At 39.2% G+C, this 22,260-nt stretch overlaps 5 protein-coding genes, 1 long non-coding RNA gene and 2 other non-coding genes across 10 annotated transcripts; 5 read left to right on the top strand and 3 right to left on the bottom strand.

Annotated features, from left to right (window-relative positions):
• Positions 1–181: 181 nt before the first annotated feature.
• LOC133731928 (uncharacterized) lies at positions 182–2,727 on the top strand. The gene is made up of 2 exons (XM_062159376.1): positions 182–1,245; positions 2,193–2,727. The coding sequence occupies exons 1-2, from the start codon at positions 460–462 to the stop codon at positions 2,409–2,411; spliced, it is 1,005 nt and encodes a 334-aa protein (XP_062015360.1). The 5' UTR covers positions 182–459; the 3' UTR covers positions 2,412–2,727.
• A 485-nt stretch (positions 2,728–3,212) lies between these two features.
• LOC133731929 (probable protein phosphatase 2C 26) lies at positions 3,213–5,898 on the bottom strand. 2 transcript variants are annotated; one of them, XM_062159377.1, is made up of 11 exons: positions 5,696–5,898; positions 5,514–5,565; positions 5,282–5,361; positions 5,009–5,090; positions 4,846–4,916; positions 4,652–4,731; positions 4,460–4,557; positions 4,044–4,167; positions 3,872–3,954; positions 3,729–3,777; positions 3,213–3,465 (listed from the first exon to the last, which is right to left on the bottom strand). In XM_062159377.1, the coding sequence occupies exons 1-11, from the start codon at positions 5,836–5,838 to the stop codon at positions 3,413–3,415; spliced, it is 915 nt and encodes a 304-aa protein (XP_062015361.1). In that variant the 5' UTR covers positions 5,839–5,898; the 3' UTR covers positions 3,213–3,412. The 2 variants fall into 2 exon arrangements, 1 of the variants encoding a protein (XP_062015361.1); XR_009856853.1 differs by having other exon boundaries at positions 3,444–3,465; positions 3,872–3,949.
• Positions 5,899–5,991: 93 nt separating this feature from the next.
• TRNAG-GCC (transfer RNA glycine (anticodon GCC)) lies at positions 5,992–6,062 on the top strand. The gene has a single exon. It is a non-coding gene; the product is annotated as a tRNA-Gly (tRNA).
• Positions 6,063–7,927: 1,865 nt separating this feature from the next.
• On the top strand, positions 7,928–7,998 carry TRNAG-GCC (transfer RNA glycine (anticodon GCC)). Its single transcript has one exon. It is a non-coding gene; the product is annotated as a tRNA-Gly (tRNA).
• An 81-nt stretch (positions 7,999–8,079) lies between these two features.
• Positions 8,080–8,927, top strand: LOC133731787 (uncharacterized). The gene is made up of 2 exons (XM_062159193.1): positions 8,080–8,163; positions 8,258–8,927. The coding sequence occupies exons 1-2, from the start codon at positions 8,130–8,132 to the stop codon at positions 8,743–8,745; spliced, it is 522 nt and encodes a 173-aa protein (XP_062015177.1). The 5' UTR covers positions 8,080–8,129; the 3' UTR covers positions 8,746–8,927.
• Positions 8,827–11,647, bottom strand: LOC133731786 (uncharacterized). The gene is made up of 10 exons (XM_062159192.1): positions 11,342–11,647; positions 11,054–11,139; positions 10,873–10,939; positions 10,608–10,750; positions 10,203–10,251; positions 9,959–10,096; positions 9,774–9,854; positions 9,498–9,674; positions 9,325–9,411; positions 8,827–9,236 (listed from the first exon to the last, which is right to left on the bottom strand). Exons 1-10 carry the CDS (start codon positions 11,606–11,608, stop codon positions 9,174–9,176), a joined length of 1,158 nt encoding a protein of 385 aa, XP_062015176.1. The 5' UTR covers positions 11,609–11,647; the 3' UTR covers positions 8,827–9,173.
• A 1,059-nt stretch (positions 11,648–12,706) lies between these two features.
• LOC133731785 (shewanella-like protein phosphatase 1) lies at positions 12,707–16,270 on the bottom strand. 2 transcript variants are annotated; one of them, XM_062159190.1, is made up of 9 exons: positions 15,968–16,270; positions 15,203–15,303; positions 15,002–15,115; positions 14,620–14,832; positions 14,396–14,531; positions 14,133–14,308; positions 13,892–13,983; positions 13,691–13,760; positions 12,707–13,199 (listed from the first exon to the last, which is right to left on the bottom strand). In XM_062159190.1, exons 1-9 carry the CDS (start codon positions 16,218–16,220, stop codon positions 13,113–13,115), a joined length of 1,242 nt encoding a protein of 413 aa, XP_062015174.1. In that variant the 5' UTR covers positions 16,221–16,270; the 3' UTR covers positions 12,707–13,112. The 2 variants fall into 2 exon arrangements, with proteins under 2 accessions (XP_062015174.1, XP_062015175.1); XM_062159191.1 differs by having other exon boundaries at positions 13,892–13,980; positions 15,968–16,269.
• Positions 16,271–20,206: 3,936 nt separating this feature from the next.
• Positions 20,207–21,361, top strand: LOC133734570 (uncharacterized). The gene is made up of 2 exons (XR_009858415.1): positions 20,207–20,330; positions 20,776–21,361. It is a non-coding gene; the product is annotated as an uncharacterized LOC133734570 (long non-coding RNA).
• Positions 21,362–22,260: the final 899 nt, after the last annotated feature.

The following is a 22,260-nucleotide window of genomic DNA, read 5'->3' as shown; positions in this document are numbered from 1 at the left end:
TGGATCATTGCATGTGCTATGGTCCTCCGAGCCTATATAGATAATTCGTTATCTCACCTATACGCGAAATCCAATAGACAAAGAGAAGAGACAGCTGACAGAAGAACAGCCCATATGTCATTTACATTGGGCCTCACAATGTTGCTATTCTCAGATGTGTTCTGTCCAGAAAAACAAATAAAGCAATATAGAATATACCTATCACCGCCACAAAACCATTTTCTCCCGAATGAAAAACCCTAATTCCGGAAATCTTGGAGGAACCCTAACTTAACAAAAACAAAAAAAATCCAATCTTTCTTCTTCTTCTCCAACTTTCTTGTTTGACTCGTCAAACATAAACCCTCTCTCTCAATTACAATAAAGATGCTGCAACTCCAATCCTCTGCTTGCTGATCCACCCGTTTATGGAGAAACCCCAAACCCTAAAATCCCCAAATTCAACCCTAAAATCCCCAAATGGCCACAGACGCAAAGCCCAAGTTCCAAAACCCGGACTTCCGCCCGATTCCGCAGCAGCCCACCGACTACGGCCCACCGGACCTCGCCGCCGCCGCCTCCTCCCACGACGGCCTACACTTCTGGCAGTTCATGATCGCCGGCTCAATCGCCGGCATGGTCGAGCACATGGCCATGTTCCCCGTCGACACCGTCAAAACCCATATGCAAGCTCTCGGGTCCTGCCCGATTAAGTCGGTCGGAATCCGGCAGGCCCTCGGATCCATTATGAAGATCGAGGGCCCCGCCGGGCTCTACCGCGGCATTGCCGCCATGGGCCTCGGCGCCGGCCCGGCCCACGCCGTCTACTTCTCGGTGTACGAAATCTCCAAGAAGTATTTTTCCGGCGGGAATCCCAACAACTCCGCCGCCCACGCCGTTTCCGGAGTGTTCGCGACGGTTGCGAGCGACACCGTTTTGACGCCGATGGATATGGTGAAGCAGAGGCTGCAGCTGGGGAATAGCCCCTACAAGGGTGTGTGGGATTGTGTGAAGAAGGTGTTTAGGGAAGATGGGATCAGAGCATTCTACGCTAGTTATAGGACTACTGTGTTTATGAATGCGCCGTTCACGGCGGTGCATTTCGCCACGTATGAGGCGGTGAAGAAGGGGTTGATGGAGATTTCACCGGAGCATGCCGATGAGGAGAGGCTGATTGTTCATGCTACTGCTGGTGCCGCAGCTGGAGGATTGGCCTCGGTGGTCACTACGCCGCTTGATGTGGTCAAAACTCAATTACAGTGTCAGGTATGGTCTTTGTCTTTAGTTTAGTTCACCTATATTGATGTTGTTTCGGAAATGTTTTAGGCGTTTGTATATTGATGTTAGCTTAGTTTGAAGTTTGACTGTGCAATTCGGACCCAAATCTTTTAGTGTTGAGTTCAACTGAGAGTGACTGAAAGCAAAAGATAAGAATACCAAACTAGCTCATGCAATTGATAACCTTTAATAGCAAAATCTAGAATTTATACATAGCCATCTTTTGGATTCACTTGTGCTACTAGTCATGCCCATAGCTCCAGCTTTTTATGTACTGAGGAGATTAAGGATCAAACTCTGTGCATAGCAAACTTCAATTGAAGCAAATTGCTTAAGATATTATACTCATTCAATTGATAACCTTTAATCACCAAAATCGATGATCTAATTAGCTATCTTTTGGATTCACTGATGCTTCATGTCCATTATCTCCAACCATTTTTCTTTCTAGGATGTGGGTAGCAGTATTTATAATTGATATGCTATTCTTTTCTTTTGGTAGAGAAGTATGGAAGAGAAGACACAGAAATAATCTGTCAAATGCCATAGGTTTTAGATTGTAACTGATAATGGTGGAGCAAAGAAGTTCTGTAGAATCCTATTGAAAACGAGTTGATCATAAGCTTCATACCTAAAGTCTGTTTCCTTGATTATCGGTTTGATGTTTCATGTAACTGATAATTCATGTGAAAACATTGTTTTCATTGAAGTTTTCTGCTTAACTTTTCAGAGTCATCCAGACACTGTTATTTGGTTCTTTCCCTTATTTGTCTAGTCATTTGCTTGTGCTCTCCTGAAAACTTCCTTGCATATTCTACTCAATTTTTATAAGCTTGATTGGACAATATATTGAGAATTGAAACCAGTGATAGTTAAGACATGTGCCTTGCTAAACGATGCCAATGACTTTTTGGATATATCTGTTGACTGTACAGGGTATTTGCGGGTGTGATAGATTTAAAAGTGGTTCGATTGGAGACGTGGTTCGAACAATACTGAGAAAGGATGGATACAGAGGGCTTGTGAGAGGATGGGCTCCGAGAATGCTATTCCATGCCCCTGCTGCTGCTATCTGCTGGTCAACATATGAAGCCTCGAAGACCTTCTTCCAAGAACTCAACGGTGGTAGTAGTAACAGTGGCACTGTAACCTGAATAAGACAAAGGAGATTTTGCCGTTGCATTACCGATATATCTGTATGATTTACAGTCAGAGTTTGCTTCACACGATGCTTGAGTAAGCAAGTCCTTAGGAAATTTTCAGGCTTCACTGGCAATCTATTTAATACACAGGATTAGTCAGCAAGTCAAATTCACTGGTGCAGGTTAAGTTGTTTGTATTGTACCCATTTGTTGTCTGTTTCAGTAGTATTTTTTTTCTCCTGCCCGGTGTTTGTCCTAAAAATTTAAGAGAAATTTTTTTGTTTATTTTTTATGGGAAGGAAAAAAGAAATAAGTGTTTTGTTATTGATTCATAAAGTTTTGGTGTATTAGCTCTCACAAATACACACTGTTCACAGATGTTTACTGCTTCATGATTATGGTCCTGCTATTTCTCCGGTTCAGGAATTTTCTGAGATGTCCTTGGTAGCTTTAATTTCTTGGATGCATTTATATTGTTATAGGATTGTTTGATATTCCCATCCTCTTAGAAAATGCTGTGAGAGTGTGAGATGTGCAAATTTGCTAATAACTGTGCTAAGAAATTTCAATTTTTGAATTTATAAGGCTAAAATTTGGTTGTATATCAGTATATCTAGCAGTTGGTTGAAGTTCGGTCTAAAGGAAACAAAATTGCGTAACAATTTCCCCTTTTTGTTACTTCAAGGTTGTTTTGATATTAATGAAGCTTCATCTTTCCTCCAACTCAAATTCGTACTTAACGCATTTTGTAGCACGAACTGGGGCTAGAGTTTCCAATGTATAAACAATGGATCATATGAATGTACATTTCAGTATTTTGAAGTATTTAGCAATGCTTTGCTTTTGCTTTATGCATTAAGTTATCCACCATTTTTCAAGGTGGTAATTCCATTACCAAAAATATCCGGTAGCTGTAATATTATCAAAGTTGCAAGACTGTTAAAAACAGCTGCAGTGAAACCGTATGGTGCAGCTACCCTAAATTTGAATCCCTTGGAGATGACCAGAATGCTTCATAAGCTCACAACCTGACCAACTACCACAGTGATATCATCTGGCTTTCCACCTGCAAAAAGTCAGTAGTTACATCAACTTTACACTTTGTACCCTCCAAAGTACAAGTTGAGGCATTGGTGATGACAATTTTGGTCTTGCAAAGAAAAAATCAATCTTGCCAAAACACTTGAGCTGAGATGAGAAGAAATGTTACTTTTTGTTTTTGCCCAATAAGTGTTACATTTTTCAAATGGAACTTGAAATTTTAGAAAAATGGCTGCAATGTGATGAAGTGTGCAATAGCCTTGTAACATTAAACTAGGTAGACATTACCTGTAAGCTTCATTCCAAGTATTTTCTTCCAAAAAGGAGCTTCAAAACCCTGAAAGATGAAAGAGCAAAGTAGTCATATATACTTGAGTTTCTTTAACTGTTATGATTTCAGAAGTTAGTAAAGTCAGATAAAGTTATATTACTCTGGCTCTGGCCTCAATGATGAAGGGAGAATCAAACTTCGAATCCAGCGAATGATTGCTTGCCAAATTAGCTAATGCCTTTGCTAGCATTAAAATTAATTTCAGTTAGGTAGAACATAATGTGCAATAGTTTCTTATCCTCATAACATTTGTTAATTTTAGAAACATCTACCAGCCTCTGCAACATCTCTGTATCCTATCAGTGTCGAAACAATTTCATGGTCGAAAACATTATCAAAAAGTCCATCCGAACCCATTACTATGGTGTCTCCTTCTATCAACTCAACACTGCTAACCTGCAATTGGAAAGGAGTATCCAGAATTATATAAACTAAAATTATAAGAGATTTCCCTGCTCTACATAACTATATAATTGCAAGTTTTTCTCAAACAGCAATAATAAATTCTTAGAAGACCTCTCATAATGTTTTGGATTTTTCATTTTTTGTTTTCCCTTCAGAGTGATTAAGCAGTTAGAAGAGATATGAAGCATGAATTGTCTGAAGTTGATTCATAAAAGCGCATTAAGAAAAATTAACAGTGACTAGGATGTAGATGGCAATCACAGTGTAAGATAAAGGATTATACCACTGCATCACGGTAAGTTTGGCCGAAAGCTTGTGAGCTAAGTTGGAAGGGACAATCAAAATAATGTTCCTGTGGTGATGTAGAAAAATATACTTTACCTGCAAGTTCAGTGATGACGTCATTTAAGAATTCAGAAGAAAAGACAAGGAAGAGTTCAAAACTTTGCACAAATCAAAACCATTGTGTTATTACCTTCACGAATAACCCTAAGCCCACAATCCCCGACATTGGCAATCTTCAGAATTCCATTCCTCTCGAGCATGGCAACAATCCTAGTCATATGAAGTAAAGCGAAAGTAAATACATGTGTGCCGGAAAAATGTGTTCGAGGCTTCACAGAACTGACTATTACAGCGAGGATATCTTGCACAGAGTGATCAACTTACATGGTAGCAGAACCTATAGAGGAGGTAGCAGCATGTGCTTTTCCTATCAGAACCTGAGGATTATCGTTCACCTGCTACATGGGTGAGATGTCATGGGTTCCATATACAACACTATATATGCATAAACTCAAGAATATACTGAGAAAAACATGCCAATTTTCACCTCCACATCTTCCACAAAAGATGAAGCATAGGCCATCAATTCTTTAGGAAACAATGAAGGATCCACATTCTGTTCAGCCCAACTGGCAAACCCAAAAAAAAAAAGGAGAAATCACAAACTTTGGAACTTAACCACTGACCTATGCATATAATTCTTCTATTACTAATTCATAAACCAACCCAATTTCCATTTCATTTCTTGCAAGTCATCAACCAAAAATGTACATATCATTCATTTTCGTTCTTTTTCAAATTGAGAACCTGAAATTCATACCCAGAGACACCATCAGCAACAGCAATAACTCCCCCATTGTAGGTGCTCACAAAGAAAGCATCTTCTCCTCCTTTTTCAACCTTTCCAAATACCAACTCTTGTAAATACACAAAAGCCTTAATAAAGACTAGAAACTCTAACAAAAAAAAAAAAACTCAAGCCCCCAACACAAATAGGGAACAAATATACATGGTGGGCATATAAAGAATGAAGCTTTGCAACTGTGAACTACCTTGCTGGGGTGTGGAATAAGATGGGTTCCAACACAGAAAGACAGCTCTTCCCTACAAATACGCCACACAATTTTATTAATTCCAAGCTCAAATGGTTAAGTTACAAGACTTTGACAACAATAATATAATGAATGGAAACAAAGACATGGGCTTGAGGAATGAGGATTGAAGATTGGCTCACCGAACTGGCTTGGTTGCTGATGGAGCACAAGAGACTAACATCCTTCTCTTCTTTGAAGTTTCATCAGTAAATGAAGTAGAAAAAAGGGAGTGAATGAGTGGGTGAGACTTGGGAACTGACGCCCTGAAAATGGGAACTGCCATTTTTCCCGCTTCCACTCCTTCTCTCCCTCTCTCTAGCAGCCTAGTAGCTCTAGGCAAGCGTGCACAGCCCAAATGAGTGGTTCAAAGTAGCCTGACAATCTGTATTTAGTTGGAGACTTCATTATCTTGATTTTAGCGCTTCACTTACAAGTAGCACCAGTGGTCTAGTGGTAGAATAGTACCCTGCCACGGTACAGACCCGGGTTCGATTCCCGGCTGGTGCATTTATTTTTAAGTTTTTTTTTTTTTTTTTTTATTTAGCTAGCTCCTCTATAATTGTTTTTATTCATATAATCGTACCAACTAGCGTAATGTCAACTTATATTTTCTATATTTCTGAAGTTTTTGAATAGATTGTTTTCAACTCTTTTTATTTGATTAACTCGTATAATTGCATCAACTAGCATTTGCAGCATCAAGTCATGGCTTCTACTTATATGTCTAAAATCATTAAATAAGAAATCCATCATTCATCCTCGTTGCTTGTCATTCGCACCAATTAACGTATGCAACATCAAATTCTATATTCTACTTCTATTTCTAAAGTTTTTGAATAGGTTGTTTTCAACTCTTTTTATTTGATAAGCTCATTGCTCGTATAATTGTACCAACTAGCGTATGCAACGTCAAGTTATATATGGTTTCCATCTATATTTCAATTTTTAAAGTCATTGAATAAGAAACTCATAACTATGTCTCGTTGCTTGGCTCCTCGTTGGTTGCTTGTATAATTGCACCAACTAGCGTAGTGTCAAGTTATATGGCTTCTACTTATATTTCTGAAGTTTTTGAATAGGTTTCAACTCTTTTTGTTTGATTAGCTCGTATAATTGCAACAACTAGCGTATGCAGTGTCAAGTTATGACTTCTACTTATATTTCTAAAGTCATTAAATAAGAAATCCATCATTCAGCCTCGTTACTTATATGATTACACCAACTAACATAAGCAACGTCAAGTTATATATTCTACTTTTATTTCTAAATTTTTTGAATAGTTTGTTTTTGTGAGCCCCAAAAATATTTAAGGAATAAAAATAAAAATATTAGAGATTTAATTTATGATCTTGATAGTTATCAAGATGCTCAAAATTATTTTTTGAAAATTTTTACCAGGCAGAATCTTCAATCTAAGGGTCCAATAAGAAAGTATGTGACACGACGAGTTCGTGGTTATTTTTCAGACAGCCGAGGTAATTTTAATAATTTTGAAAGTTTTGGAATTAAGGAAAATATTAAAGAAAAAAGTGAAATTTGTGCGGTGCGATCTCGGTCATGTTGTGGAGCCATGATTATGGTGTCATTTGCGTGGACGATTAGATTTATGTTCATTTTACTCTTGTTCTCAACATGTAGACATGCGATCCATGCACGTAGTCTTAGTATTTTTGAGACACGGTGTAGAAGAGGACATTGTCTCTGATGCTATTAATTATGGGATTTTACTGAGAATCTCTGGTATATCTGGTATAAATAGCCTTGGAAATGGGCATATTGCGGTTCCTATTAGCTCATGGTACACGTAACTACCTTCTCTTTGGGGTTTTGGTCTATGTGCCCCCTCTCCCCTCTCCCCTCTCCCCTCTCCTCCCTTAAATGTATGCTTTTTGTGATTGAATGAAATTTCTTTTTTTCTCTCTTTAAAAAAAAAAATGACTTTCTCTTATATTTCTAAAGTTTGATTAGGAAACCCATCATTTTGTATATGAAATTTACAAAATTTTAATTGACTCATAAATGAGTAAATTTTGAATACAGCTGCTCTAAATGTACATATTTTTAGTAGCTGCTTTATCATTCAATTGGTGGAAACAACAATAAGTACACTTTTTTTTTTTTTTGATCGGGTTAGTTGTTAGTAACTCACACACCCATGCAGTGGTATCCCAGCGCCAGGACACCTGCACCGACATTGCGGCGAAAGCCTGACAAAGCATAACATAAGAAGTACACTTAATAATAAATCTTAATAACATAAATATTCTCTATTTTATTCATAACATAAGAAATACCCTTTTTAAAAAAAATTACACACATATCACGAAAAGGACTGGTGTCAATTGATTCTTGTTCCATTTTATCCACAAGAAGCACCAGTGGTCTAGTGGTAGAATAGTACCCTGCCACGGTACAGACCCGGGTTCGATTCCCGGCTGGTGCATAATTTTTTTCAACTTTTTTTTTATCTTCCTCCATTTATATCGTCGATCCCAAATTCTCAGCTTTCCAAACCTATTCTTCAACGTTTTCACCAAACACTGAGACTTGGTTCTCTGAAAGAGACTGACAACCATGAACGCTACCTCTCCTAACGATTTCATGGAAGGTCTCACTTCTTAATCATCAAAACTCTCTCTCGTTTTCTCCATTTCCTTTCTGTGTTCATTTTTGATTTAGATTGGATGACATGTGTTATGCAGCCGTAGAGAATCACAGCGGAAGCGATTCCGACACCAACATCGACGACGACGATGCCGCCGCCGAGTACTACCAGCCAGTCTCCGCCGTCGATTCCGAAGACGACGAGGAGAATCACCATCTCCAAAACGACGCCGTTGTTTCCCACTCGCAGCTGCTCCCCAACGGCGTGATTGTGAACCAGGCGCAGAGGGGAGTGTCGTCGCTGAGATTAAACGACGACGTCGAGGGTGATAATGGCAGTAGCAGCGAAGAAGAAGAAGAAGAAGAAGATGTGATTGGAGGGGGTTCTGATTCGGCGGTCACGAGGGCGATCAGAGAAGACGAGAGTCGCCGGCACGCGCCGTTGACGCCGGAGAATGCGACGAGGGTTATGGAGGCGATGAGAGGGATTTCGTTCGCCGGAGTGGCTCCGGATTGGGCTGATCGGATCCCTGAAGAAAACTGGATTGATCGGCTTCGCCGGCTCCGACAGTCACCCCAGAGTTAAGACATTGTTTGTTCATGTTTTCTCAATTTGAATTGCTTGTCAAATTGCTTGTCAAATTGCTGCATTTGCACGTAAGATTCCTGATGTTGATCAATGAAAGTAATATCATTTCAGATTTTCAGCAATTCAAAGTGTTAAATGACAAACAAAAGCTTTAATGCATTTCACTATTCTACACTGAATCACAAAGCTCACAAATTTAAGAAGAACTCTGCTCTTATTGCATTGTGATAATAGCATCTGTAAACCCCAAACAAAACTCTAAATGGTATATATAACTTCCCGGAAAACTCAAGATCATGTTGTAACTTTGGGTTGGCTGAACAAGCTACTTCTTCTGCCCATACTCTCAACTTTAGCCACTAGCAACTCGTATCATATGGTAATTGGATACCAACTGGAGAAGAATCTGCATCTGGGTCGCCTTTTCAAGCTCCAATGTTCTCAATTTCGGCACCTCTATCCATTCTCTTCACAATGCCAGCAATGACCTGATACATGACCCAAATATAAACTTGAGAATAGAGAGATTTAATGTGTACTAAAATTGTACATGTCTTTGGTACTAGTGTTTCTGACCTTTCCAGGTCCCAATTCATAACTCTTCTTCAGCCCCTTGGAAAGGAGAGTCTTGACTGTTGTTTCCCATTGAACAGGGGAAGTCACCTGTAAGTTGGTGTTGAGAGTCCAAATTAATATTCTTTATCGTGAAGCCTTAAGTGATGGAAAGAGCAAAGTTCCGACTAGCTTACCTGGCGAGCCAATATTTTCTTAATCACTTCAGGGTCCGAATGTGGCTGTGCATCAACGTTGGAGATTACTGGTATTCTTGGAGTTCTAATCTGTGTTGCAGCCAATTTTGCTTCCAATCTTGATACAGCTGGGTCCATAAATATAGTGTGGAAAGCACCAGCAACAGCTAGACGCACCTGAGTGTAGCAGGAAGTAGGCAGGGGTTTGTCATTTCTATTATTGCAAGTACAAAATTGCATTGGAGTTTAAATTGAATAATAGATAACAAATAATACCGTCATTCGGGCCTTGAATGACTTTGCCTTGGCTTCTAGTGCTTCCACTCCTTTCACACCTCCAGATACAGCATAGTTTCCCTAACACAGTAGAATCATGCGGTGTCATGGCCAAGATTGTTGTTAAAGTCAATGAAGAATCAATTGCCTGGTGAAGCTTACTAAGTAGGATTTAAAATCCTTACAGTACATAGGTAATTTGCAATTTGAACTTTGTCTTTGTCATCAACTTCTTCATTGGCTGCATCACACAACTGTTGAACCTTGTCTGAATCTAACCCTATGACACTGACCATGGCACCTTTGGCAGCATCAGAAGCTTCCTGGAGTAAGTTAAATAAGATAGCATGGTAAAAATCTATCCTTTCAGGATTTTGAATCAAAACCAGCTTAAGCTAATACAAGCATATTTTACAACTAAAAAGTTACCTGCATAGCTTCTCCCCTCAGTTTAACCAGCTTGAGCCCATCCTCGAAGCTTACAATGGGAACACAACCAACAACAAAGGAAACATTAATACGAGAAGATTACAACTACAGAAGACCTTAGAAATGCAGATAAATCTGCTCTATATATATATACAGCTAGTGCATTAGTCTCCTACCCTAAACGAGGCCCTAGGTAGCATCTTCCCTATATAATAATTATGGAAAGGCAGCATCTGAGAAACTGAAATCATGCCTAATCTCTTGTGCAGAATCGCACAAATGAGGTGATTAAGTTAATGAACTAAAGAAAAGTTTCTTATACATAATTCGATACACATTTTTGGTTTACGGAAGCCTTCTATACAGTTTCCACTATAGCATATCTTGCTCGATTCAATGACTCACCTAAATGAACCAGCAAATGCCAGAGCAGTATATTCTCCCAAACTTAGACCACATGTAACATCAACAGAATCAATGATCTGCTGACCTCCATCACGTGCACGAAGCAACTCAACAGCAGCTAGACTTGTGACATAAAGAGCTGGCTGCAAATTAGTAGTAGACACTAATGAATGTTTATCATAACAAAATCTTACCCTTCAACATTTGACATAAACTTCTATTATGTAGCAGTACCTATGAAGCAAACAATGAATTGAGCACATACCTGGCTTATAACAGTAGAATCAAGCTTCTCTTTCGGTCCATTGATACAAAGATCTAAAAGATCAAACCTTCAAACAAACAGAAACACAAAATCAACACCGAAAACTATCTTCCGAACACCGAAAAGAAAATAATACACATTGGCTGCCGAAAAATCAACAAAAACACTATTCGAATCCTACCCTAAAATATCATTTGCTTTCTTGTACAACTCTGCAGCTGCCGGTACACTCTGAGCTTCCTTTCCCATTCCAAGTGCTTGTGCACCCTAAATTAACCAGAACACAAACACAACAAAGCTCAATCCACAACCAAGCAGTAGTTACTAATTTCGGCTAAGCAAAATTGCACTACTCAATTATACCCCAAATTACACATTTCCATATCAAACTGAGATTTTCAGGAAGCAATTCAGAATTGAACTATCCTCAGAGCATTAAAGCAATGACATTGTAGAGCAAGGAGCTTACTTGGCCGGGGAAGAGGAAAGCATTGGTGGGCTTGTAATCGGCGAACAAGGCGTCGTCGATTACAGCCGGCGATGATCCGACGGAGACGCTCATGGAAACCCTAGATCGGCCGAGGTTCCGGACCCGGAGGACGGGGCGGGCGGTGCCATTTCGGAGCCCCGAGAAGTTGAGAGAAATGGGGGAGACGGCGAGCGAGGCGGCGGACATGGAGGCGAGTGAGGTGCGCAGGATAAGAGGGTGGTGGTGCAGGTTAAGAAGGGTGCGCATATGAGAGGGGAGGGAGGAAGATATAATACGCGGGGGTGGGGGGGTTGTTCAGGATAGCGGAGTTTACAAAGGTGGGAGGGAGACGTTGGAGATTTTTGGGATCAAAATCAAGGTACACCGGCCAACTGCTTTTTTAGATTTTGCGTCTATGCTTCGGTCACTCTAATTTATTATAGTCGTTCCTAATTTTTTTTTTTTCTAAGACAAGCATTGTACTAATAAATGAAAAATTAGGAGGATCCCATAATTAAAAATCTAGAACTAGCATTAGTACGTTAAATTATGAGCAATAACATTTGTTTGAGGACGGATATGTTGGAATGGTTGACCTTAAATATTAAACAATGGTTTCTTCATGCTACTTTGAGTTAGGGTGTTTCTTGCATACTTGGCAACACCTTTTGAAAATTATCAGAGTAGTGTAAGAATGTCAATCTCCAATATCAATATTTCCACTTGTAATAGTTTTGAGATTCTTGCTCAAATGCAGCAAGGTGAGAGCATTGTTGCAGATGAGCGAGAGACAAATGGAGAGCGCATTAACACTTTTGTTGGCACTAATAATATGAATTCTACTTTGGTTGAATCTAGTGTTCATCAAGCTAAGTTCTGTTGGGGTATTTAGAAAATGAAGAACCACTTGGTCATCATACATATGCTCATGCTGAGATAAGTCTTATGTCTTCATGGTTTGACAAAGGTGAAGCAACTCTGGAAGATGAGAATCTTCTCAAGTCTTTCGTTAACTCACAAAATAAAAAATTGAAGTCTAAAAGAGATTCAAGTGACCCTTACCCTACCCACAATTGGACGCTCGCTATGCGTCTTGATCTTTGATTCATCAACTCTGCTTAATTTTACTTATGTTTTGGTTGCCTTTTGATTTTGTTATTTCTTCTAAGGGGTTTTGATTTCATGTCCCTCTGCTATCCTTTTTCATTTAAAAAATTTCTTCAATGGGCAAAAAAAAAATTTAAAAATAAAAAAATAAAAAATGTCAATCTCCAATTTCGTTGTTTATGCAACCTACTACAGAAGAAACCATTGTTTTAATATTTAAAAACCTTAAAGCGCTATCAAAAATTCAAAATCACTCTATAAAGACAACAAACTGTCATTGCAATATAACTTACAACTATAATCAATGATTATGTAGTGTATATAATAAATCAAGTTACATGATCTTCAAGCTAGGCTGAAAGTAGAGGTACGTACGTATTAACAATGAAAACAACTAATACATCTCCATGATGAAGACCAGATAACAGCTAATCAAATTGAATCACTGTAAAATCCAATTGGTCAGTTTCATTGAAACAAGCACACAATTTGTACTTTCGGGTATATATATACACGATATGATACAACAGCTGGTTTTGCTTCTCTGCTCTTCTGTTTCTGCTCCCAAGATTGTCAAAAATGGTGCTAAATCTTCATCGTCATCAATGTTAATCTTCTGTTGTATAAACAATTTGAGCCATGGAAACATCTTGTCTGTTTGTTTCTATATATAATCAACAACATTGAGTTCACTGAAGCTATCCCTCTCACTTCTGATAACTCTTGCTTTATCGCCTCTTATTTCTAGAACCTGTAAAACAAATGGTCAAAGTGTAGAGTAAAGAACTCAACTGCAATGCCTCGTATTATAAGGCGATGAGAAATTAATTTCCTTAAACTCTAGATCAAATACTAGCCTTTCGACTGGTTACTGTAAGTCAAAGATCTTGTCTAATTCCATTAGATCTTTCAATAAAATAGCCACTAAAACTTATTATCCTCTAAGAGAATTTATTGTCCCTGCTTACTAAAAGAACCTGGAAAACAAAGTCAAAATATACACACAAAACTGAACTGTAATGTCACAAAGACACAAACTACAAGGCAACGAGAAATTGAGCTTGAGCTCTAGAGGCCTTATGGTTTAGACTGGTTAATATATAGGTGAGATCTCATCTAATTCCATTCATTGGCCAGTTCGAGATACTAAGAGAATATAAACAGATTCATACTGATGTTACTATATGATCTTATGAATCACGCATGCTCACTTTCTATATCTCCTCCATCTACATAGCTTACCTCTGGTCTTGAATTAAGAACTCCACTTGACATCCCAACGTCAATCCGCCATATGCTACAATTGTATTTACTGCAAGGAGAATGCATAAGCATAGGAATTGAGTCTACAAAAGATGAGAAAACCCCTTCCCATCTACTTCACTTCTATTTGACACAAAACAAGAGATATGGCTACAGAAAATATAGACTATAGGCCAATACCAGTTTACTCCTACAGTTTGAGGAGTATGCCCTACCACCATTGCCTTAGCACCAGCTGCTTGTAGTGTCTTTTCAAGAATAGAGTGTATCTGAGAGAAAATTTGATTTCAAAGCCAACCGAGTCAGATAAAAGATACGAGTCAATGAAAGAACCAGCACTATAGCTGAAAAACTCATTCAGAAACTAGTCCTAATTCTCCCATTTCCAAGGGAAGGAAATTAAAGCACTGTTATTACTTGCCTGGTTACTCTGGTAGTCATCGAAATCTGAGTTATCTCTCGAGTACAAACGATTCCAAACTACACTGTCATATCCCCTTGTGGCTATGAAAGGGATGTCAGGATCGTCCTCACTCTCACTGAGTCCTCTCATCCAATGAGATACTTCCTTATTCATTCTCTCTATGCCATATGCAACTGCAGATATCCAAACAAGAAATAAATAATACTTCTTCTATGAAACAAAAGATAACATTTAGATCAAACAGTAGTACTATTTTTTACCGTGGTGAGGAACAAGACCACCATGACAGAAGAGCCAGTCATTGACCTTAAGAACAACAGCATGTCGCGCTAACTCACACGCCAATGGACCGCCTGGTCTTAGAAGGATTGATCTGGCAATCACACCCTTTTGCCTCTGTCCTAATATTTAAAAAACCTCATCAAAATCAACATTAAAATAGTAGCTGCATAAGGATAAAAGTTGAAGTAGAGGACTTCAGTACCCTCACTAGATTCCATGGATCCCAATAACTTTGGGGCATTTTCCTATCTTCTTTCAACTTTTGAGAGACACCAATCCAGTCAACAAAAGCTTCTTCCCAGTCATCTCTACAGTCATCCAAGTATTCCAAGAAATCAATACACTCATCAAATCCTCCAGCGTCCACAAATCGAAAATCCCCCTCCACATTCATGCTTTCATGATTTCCATTGACCTAAACAATTACAAGGAGTAGAACACCATTCAATCCTTGAATTTCATTGAAAAGAGAATTCTTAAAATTACTGTACTCTGAACAATATGAAATTGGTGTTTTGCTAGAACATTTCAAGCATCTAATAAATAGTCCAGCAGTGCAGAAGTTCCAATTTTTCTGTACAAACCTGAAAAACTGCTCCACCTTCAGCTTTTGCCTGGATATCCAAGGATCGCAGCAATGACAAAATGGCAATTTCATCCTCACCTCGATCAAGTATATCTCCAAGCTGAACTAATACCTAAGTTGCAAGGGAAACCTCATGTTCTCCAAAACTTGGTGGCTTTATAACAGAAAAAAAAAACCAAATTAAAGGCTCTAACTTTACCGTTTCCCCGCCTGTCCACAAGTCTTCACCATCAGAACTCAACACACCAGCCATCTCAAGTGCACATCTTGTTTGATCAAGGTCTCCATGCAGATCCCCAACTATATGTATACAAGCACAGAAAGGGATAAATATTCTATAAACCATGAGCTGAGAAGAACATATACTAGAGACAATGTTGATCACTCATACCACCCATGGATGTCTTCACCATTTTAGATATTCAATTCTAACAATTTCTCAGCTTTTCAATGATTGGCTACATTTGCATAAGCAAATGACAATTCAAGTATACCAAGTAACAGTCATTTCTAAGGTGTTTTCAGCACAAACAAGGAGTAATTGATTTGTATGTCCAATACACTATCCTTGCACTCAAATGTTGTCTCTTATAATAATAAAACATGTAATGACAAGATTTTGTCTTTGAAGTAGCTATGTAATGATTTTAGATTTATATTTATAGAATATTTAATACGTAGCAACATTTGAGTGGAATGAAACACCACGTAAGTTGTAATAAGGAAGTAATATTTAAGTATACTGGACTGATCATGTGCAAAGTGACAAAACCTCCCTTCATTATTGGCATGAATCCAGTTTTAAAAGTTCAAATGCATTCTACACTTGTAGCAAATTTGAGCATTAAAATGTCAAAGCTTTCTTTTACCGGTGAATAAAATGTTACCCTCTCTTTGAGAAACGTAAAAACATTTCTATCAAAAAACACACAAAGAAAATGCAAAGATTTCAAAGAACACTAACCGGCGACAATTCGGCGACCGGGAGCAGAAACAAAAGTGGGTGGGTTTCCACTGACGACTATGGGCTTGGAGGCCTCTGTTTTGCCATAACTGTTCAGTGAAGAAGGAGTAGAAGAAGAAAAAGAAGGAGGAGTCTCTAAGAGCTTGCGAGGCTGAGAAGGTGGAGGCAGAGGCAACGAGTTGAGACAAAGCGAAGCCATTGTTGGCTTGGCTGGACTCAGAGCACTACTTACTGAATATGAATCAGTGACCATTCATATTCTTATTGCTTTGTTAAATACTGTTTTCTTTAAAAAGAAACGATTTTTCTTTTTCTTTAAACTCCTCAGCCAAGTGTTTGGTTGGTATATCTTCTTTCCCTTTTATTTGATTTTTAGTTGGTCCTTTTTGCTCTTGTGTGGGCAAACGGTCAAAATAATAGGCAGTTGGGCACTCGAGGTGTCCAAACCAACGTGGTACACCTTCCCTAGTTTTTGCCTTCTAATGCTAAATGTCTAGAGACCAAGGAGTTTTTACGAGGGATGCCTAATCATTATAATGGTTTAATCGTCTCGTGATAACACATGAATTCATTTAAAAATATGGGAAAAATTCATAAATAGTACCCGAAGTATGGCTCACTATTAATTTCAGTACATTAAGTTCCAAAACATAAACTTTGGTACATCAAATATGAAGCCTGACCCAATATAGGTACACGACGTCAATAACTTCGTCAGTCCGCATGCCATTATGCACATAATGAAGGGCAAAATTGGTTTTTTCATTTGTTAATGGGTTCTCTCTCTCTCTCTCTCAACCTTGCTCACCGACTCTGCTACCCCAAACTCTAAGTCTCTAACAATGGCCTCCGACGACTCCTCCCCCGTGTCCGCCACCGTTGACGACGAGATGTATGGGTTCAAGAGGCCTATGTCTTTTCTCATCACTTGAAGAATCAGAAGCACTAGATTCTGGTCTAGAATCATGACCCCCTGGCCTTTTGTGACTTCGCTTCTTCCTCCTCTTATCTCCTTCATAGCCACTCTCATATCCATCACTGCCTGGATCTGTTTTCCTTATTCTTTTCGTTGTCACCGATCACCACCACTGATCACCACGCTTCTACACCGCTTTTCACCACCTCCGATTACAGCCCCTATCCTCAATCCTACCCCCCATCACAGTCGGATTTTTCACCGGAGCTGAACCTCGACAACCTCAAAGCCATCATAGTCCTCGGCAAGGGAGACATGGGGACTGTCTTTCTGGTCCACGACCCGAAATCTCACCCGTCCGACGTCTGCCCTTTCGCTCCAGTTCTTCCTCCGGACCAAGCTCAACACCGACCTGATCCGACTCTCCGGCTTCAGAGGTAGTGATAGCGGCGATCTAGGCGACGAAGTGGCAGAGGCTGCTGTCGTTGAAGTGGTTCGGAAGAGAAGAGCTAGAGTGAAAGAAGCTTCTAGAGCCACAACTCCTCCTTTGTAGCAGAGTAGTGGTCCGCTGCTGATGGTAGCATCGAATTCCGGAAGCTGCTTCCGATTTCCAATCAAGGAACCTGAGAGCGAAATGACATGGCTTCTAGAGATGAAGGCGAGATTGGTTCAGAATTGAGGAGATGGAGGTCACCATTACTGTGAGGCTAGATAGCAGTAGACTAGTCGTGTTCCAGGGCGGGTTTATGGGGAGAGAGAGAGAGAGAGTTGGGTGCCCAGAATAAGATAAGAGAGATAGATGGGTGCTCAGAGCAAAAAATTTGAAGACACCGTTTTACCCTTTGAAATATGACAGCTGGCATGATACTAACAGCGTCATTGACGTCGTGTATGTATAATGGGTCGATTTTGAAATCTCATGTACTAAGGTTTATGTTTTGGAACTTGGTGTACTGAAATTAATAGTGGGTCATACTTCGAGTACTATTCATGAATTTTTCCCTAAAAATATTATACATAATGACCCACCACAATGAAATTGACAAAACAGTTATTACTTAAGCGATTCAACATTTTTATAAATAATAAAGCACATCCAAAACTATCATACATAGTCCGCAGAAAAAAAAAAATCAAAAGGCACTGGATATGCGGGTGTTGTTGGCGAGATTCTCAATCTTGAGCAGAACTAGGTGTCATGTCCAAAAGAAGACATACACCTACCTCCCCAGCTACCTCCAATGGAGTTCAAACCATTGCCATTTCCTCCACCATAGCCTCTACCACAGCCTCCACCACCTCTGCATCTCCACTAAGTTTAAGCTTCTAAGGAAACCTCTTCTTTTTTTGGTCTAGGCCCATTCTCATTAACTTTAGCTTTGTTCTTCACCTTTAGACCAACCTTTCTTCTTCTTTGCAGGAGACAGATGCACCACACCTTTAGTATTTGGAATACAAAGTCTTCCTCCACATCCAATAGAGCAACAATCACCATAACCTCCACAAACATAGGTCTCTTCCCTAACCTAACTAATTTCACTGGAAAGTCCCAACGCATCCAAAGAATTTGAGACAACAAAGCAGATGGAAGCGCCTCTACCTGCATTGGTCCCGCCTCAGCACCCCAACCCTGAATAGCCTACATATTAGTTGTCAAAAAACCCATCATTTGCAACAAATTCGTTTGGGTTGCTAAAGCAACTCTGCCACCATCTCTCCATGGACCACCGCCGACCCAACCTCCCTAGGGTTAGAAACCCTAGATGTCACCCATGACTAGACTACATTCGTCTCACCAGCAACACGGCCCACCCGATTCCCCGTACTTAACATCGGTGCTAGCATCACTGTTACGTCTCATACCTTAATTTACTGGTTTACTAGTCATTTGGACAGTAAACGACAACTATCGTTACTTTTACCTTTGTTTCAAACTTTTAGTGGACCCAAAAGCTGAATTTTTATTTCATTCTTCTTGAAAGAACTTCCTTCACGAAAGTTGTAGAGGATGTTTATCCAAGTTCGTGGACACGCGACATACTATAATCGAAATTCGTACGACAAAGTTATGATCTAAAAATCTCATGTTACTATTTCGGGAAACCTACTATAAATAACATTTTCAACTTTCCATTTTGGTAAGTTTCCATTTCAATCGAAACCCTAATTCTCAAGTTCTAATTAGGGGTGGGTTCGCGAAACCGAAAACCTAAAAAAACCGAGCCGAAAGCCGAACCGAAGCCTAAAAAACAGCACCGAAATGAAAAAAACCGAACTGAACCGAACCGGTTCAGTTCGGTTTTCGTTTTTAGGGGTCAAAAACCGTTCAAAACCGAACCGAACCGAACTAAGCAAAAACGACGTCGTTTTGGTTATAATTCTGAAACCCTAATGGTCGCCGTATAAATACTCACTCAATCCCTCATTCCCTCGGTCTAGTCTTCAGTCTGTCTCTCCCGAGAACTTCTCTTTAGCTCGGGTCTCTTCACTTCTTCAGCCTCTTTCTTTCTCACATGACTCGCACACCTATCAGATCTCTCGCACAGCGATCAACATCTCATTCTTGTCGTTCTCTCTTCCATCGTTCTCTTTACCGTTCTAAGCAGCCATGGCCACCGCTGCGTTGCTCCGATCTCTACGACGTCATGACCTCGCTTCAGCCCGTCTGTTCCTACTGCTTGCCGAAGTACCGATCTGTACGTCTTACTCCTTATCTCAGATTCTTTCCATCTTTTCATCTTTTCAATCTCGGTTCTGATCATTCAATGTTTAGATCTGCTTTGGGTTTATTCGTCACTGATTGTTTTTGTATGTTTGATGTGATTAGAGGAAATGAAATCGATGGGTGATGTCATGGTATTTGAGTTACGAAGCCTGGGACCTTGCACAATGTTCAGTGGCTCGGTTTGATTTTATTTTCTGTGATGAGTGTTCATTTATGTTGATTAACAGATCCACAGTCTAGTATACTGAATCTGATAATTTTGGGGTTTTTCTTCTGTGACTCTGAGCTTATGTTCAAAATGATTCATTTTCTTTTGTTTTATATTTAAGTCTTGATGCCCAGTACTCCAGTAGAATATATCTACTCCATGCAAACCAATGAATCTAGATATTGTACATGTTTGTTTGGTTTTGAGGAGGAGGTTAAGAGTTCATATTGCAGTGGGATTTTTCTAAAACAATTGAACTTCAAGGTAATATTTTCACTCACTTGCTCACTTGAAGGTCAGCTCTATTGTGGTATAGGATTAATCGACTATTTGTTTTATTATTCTTGTTCAGATTGAGAATTCATTTATGATGCTTTTCAGCCTGTGGAGTTCATGTGCAAAAGAGATCAATTTCTGTACCCAGTAAGAGAATGAGATTGTTGTACCGTATTATCAAAACTTTTAAGGCATTCTTCACGAGCTCTGATCTCATGTTGCTTGTCTTTGACCACATGTAAGTAAGTTAAACACACTGGTTTTTGTGGGGGCAGAGTGAAGTTTTTCAGATATTTTACATTGTTTTGGCTTTCTTGTATATATTTGGAATTGGCGTGTAGTTTTGCTATTTGATTGTGCATACTCGTCTTTTTGCCATCACCATAAGTTCATTGCCAACCCCTATGTCCTGGACATCTTGATCCACATTAAGTAATAATATGAGTGGTTTGCTTCTGCAATTACTTCATGATGCGGGAGCATACTTCATATTATATTAATAAATTTGTCTAATTACTAAGAGCTAGTATGTAAAATGCAATCACATTTTTTTTTCCAGGTTATTGTCTTTTAAACCTGAGTTAGTAATTGTATTTATGATTGCTATCATTTAGTAAGTATTCCTAGTTCCGGTACTTTTTCTTTTCTTAAACTCAAGCCTTGTGTTTTTTTATCATGCAAAGAAAAACTAGTAGAGGAGCAGAGCTGCATAGGAGTTTTGATGTTGTGTTTGCTTTAGAGGTATGTTCTTGCATGTTCACACAATTAATAAAAAATAAAACAGACCTTCTGGGGAGCAGATTTGTGTTCATATTGTTGGGTTTGAGTTGTTTTTGTGACTGAGAGGGGCATTAATCAGAGTAACTGTTGACAATGTGCATCTGGTCTGCTATTAAAGTTGCTACCTTGACTTTGCTTCACCTTATTTTATTTTATTTTTAAAAAGTAAGTTCTGGGTTTTGATAGAAACGTAGAAAGAGTTGCCCTTTTTGTTTAATCTTCATAAGCCATCTTGTACGAAACTGTTATAGCTCTTAAAGCAAGTCAGTATCTTCTTTTTCGTCTAATGTATTTGGGCTGAAGCATTTTCGTTTCACTTTGCAGGCAACAACAACCAATTATCAAAATTTTCTAGCTGTTTAGAGGATATATTTCTAGATAATGTTTTTAGCTTTTTTTTCTTTTTTCTTTCCATATTGAAATGGCTCCAATGGCCTTGATTTGTTCCATATTGAAAAGGCTCCAATGGCCATATTGAGAAGGCTCCAATGGCCTTGATTTCTAATTGATTTCTAATTTCCTAGTTTCCAATGTAATTTTTGTAAGTATATTGGTGAGCAAGGATCCTAAAATGCTAGCTAAAATTGAAAGGGAAGGGAACATCAAACAGGCCTTAAAAAAAAATTTGATTAAATAGTTTTTATTTTAAAAAAAAAACCGAATCGGACCGTTTGATTAAATAATTTTTTATTTTTAAAAAAAAAACCTAACTGGACCGGACCGAACCGAACGGTCCGGTTCGATTTTCGGTGTTGAAGTTTGAAAAATATAAAACCGAACCGAACTGAACCGAAGTCTAGTTCGGTTCTGTTCTCGGTTTTGGCCTAAAACCAAACCGAATCAAACCGAACTCACCCATGTGACCTGAATTCCAGACCCGACTTGACCTAAAGACCCAAGGCTTTCTTCGCCGTTAAGCCAACCCAGACCATTGGACCATTGCATTCAGCGCACCTCTCTACGACAATCAAGCATTTGGCCACCATTAGCTCTGATTTGCACTAGAAAGAGAAAGAATCAAAGTAATTGGTGCTTCAGCAGGACACGCACTCGACCTGGCTGGAACTTTCTCCTTTAGTGACCAAAGACGACAAGACAACCTGGGTTTTGGAGCTCTCCTCACACTGATCAATCCCTCCAAACGGCTTGGTGCGATTCAAAAAAAATGAAGGAAAATAGAGCTTTGAAAGAATTCGGCTCCTTTTTCAAATCGAGGTAAATTCCAGCCATTTGGCTTTGATTCAATGTTTGTTGTAGTTCTAGGAATGGATGAGATTGTTGAGAGGAAGATTTTGATGTAGGTTTCGCAGCCCAAATCACAGGTCAGATTGGTGGCACGTCAGGCCTACGCGCCGCCCCTTCCTCCCTTATGTGGGGGAGCGTACCGC

Source organism: Rosa rugosa, chromosome 2, assembly GCF_958449725.1.
Source record: "Rosa rugosa chromosome 2, drRosRugo1.1, whole genome shotgun sequence".
In the NCBI taxonomy this organism is placed as follows: domain Eukaryota; kingdom Viridiplantae; phylum Streptophyta; class Magnoliopsida; order Rosales; family Rosaceae; genus Rosa; species Rosa rugosa.
Note: the sequence above shows the minus strand (reverse complement) of the source record. Positions and strands in the feature narration are given on the sequence as shown.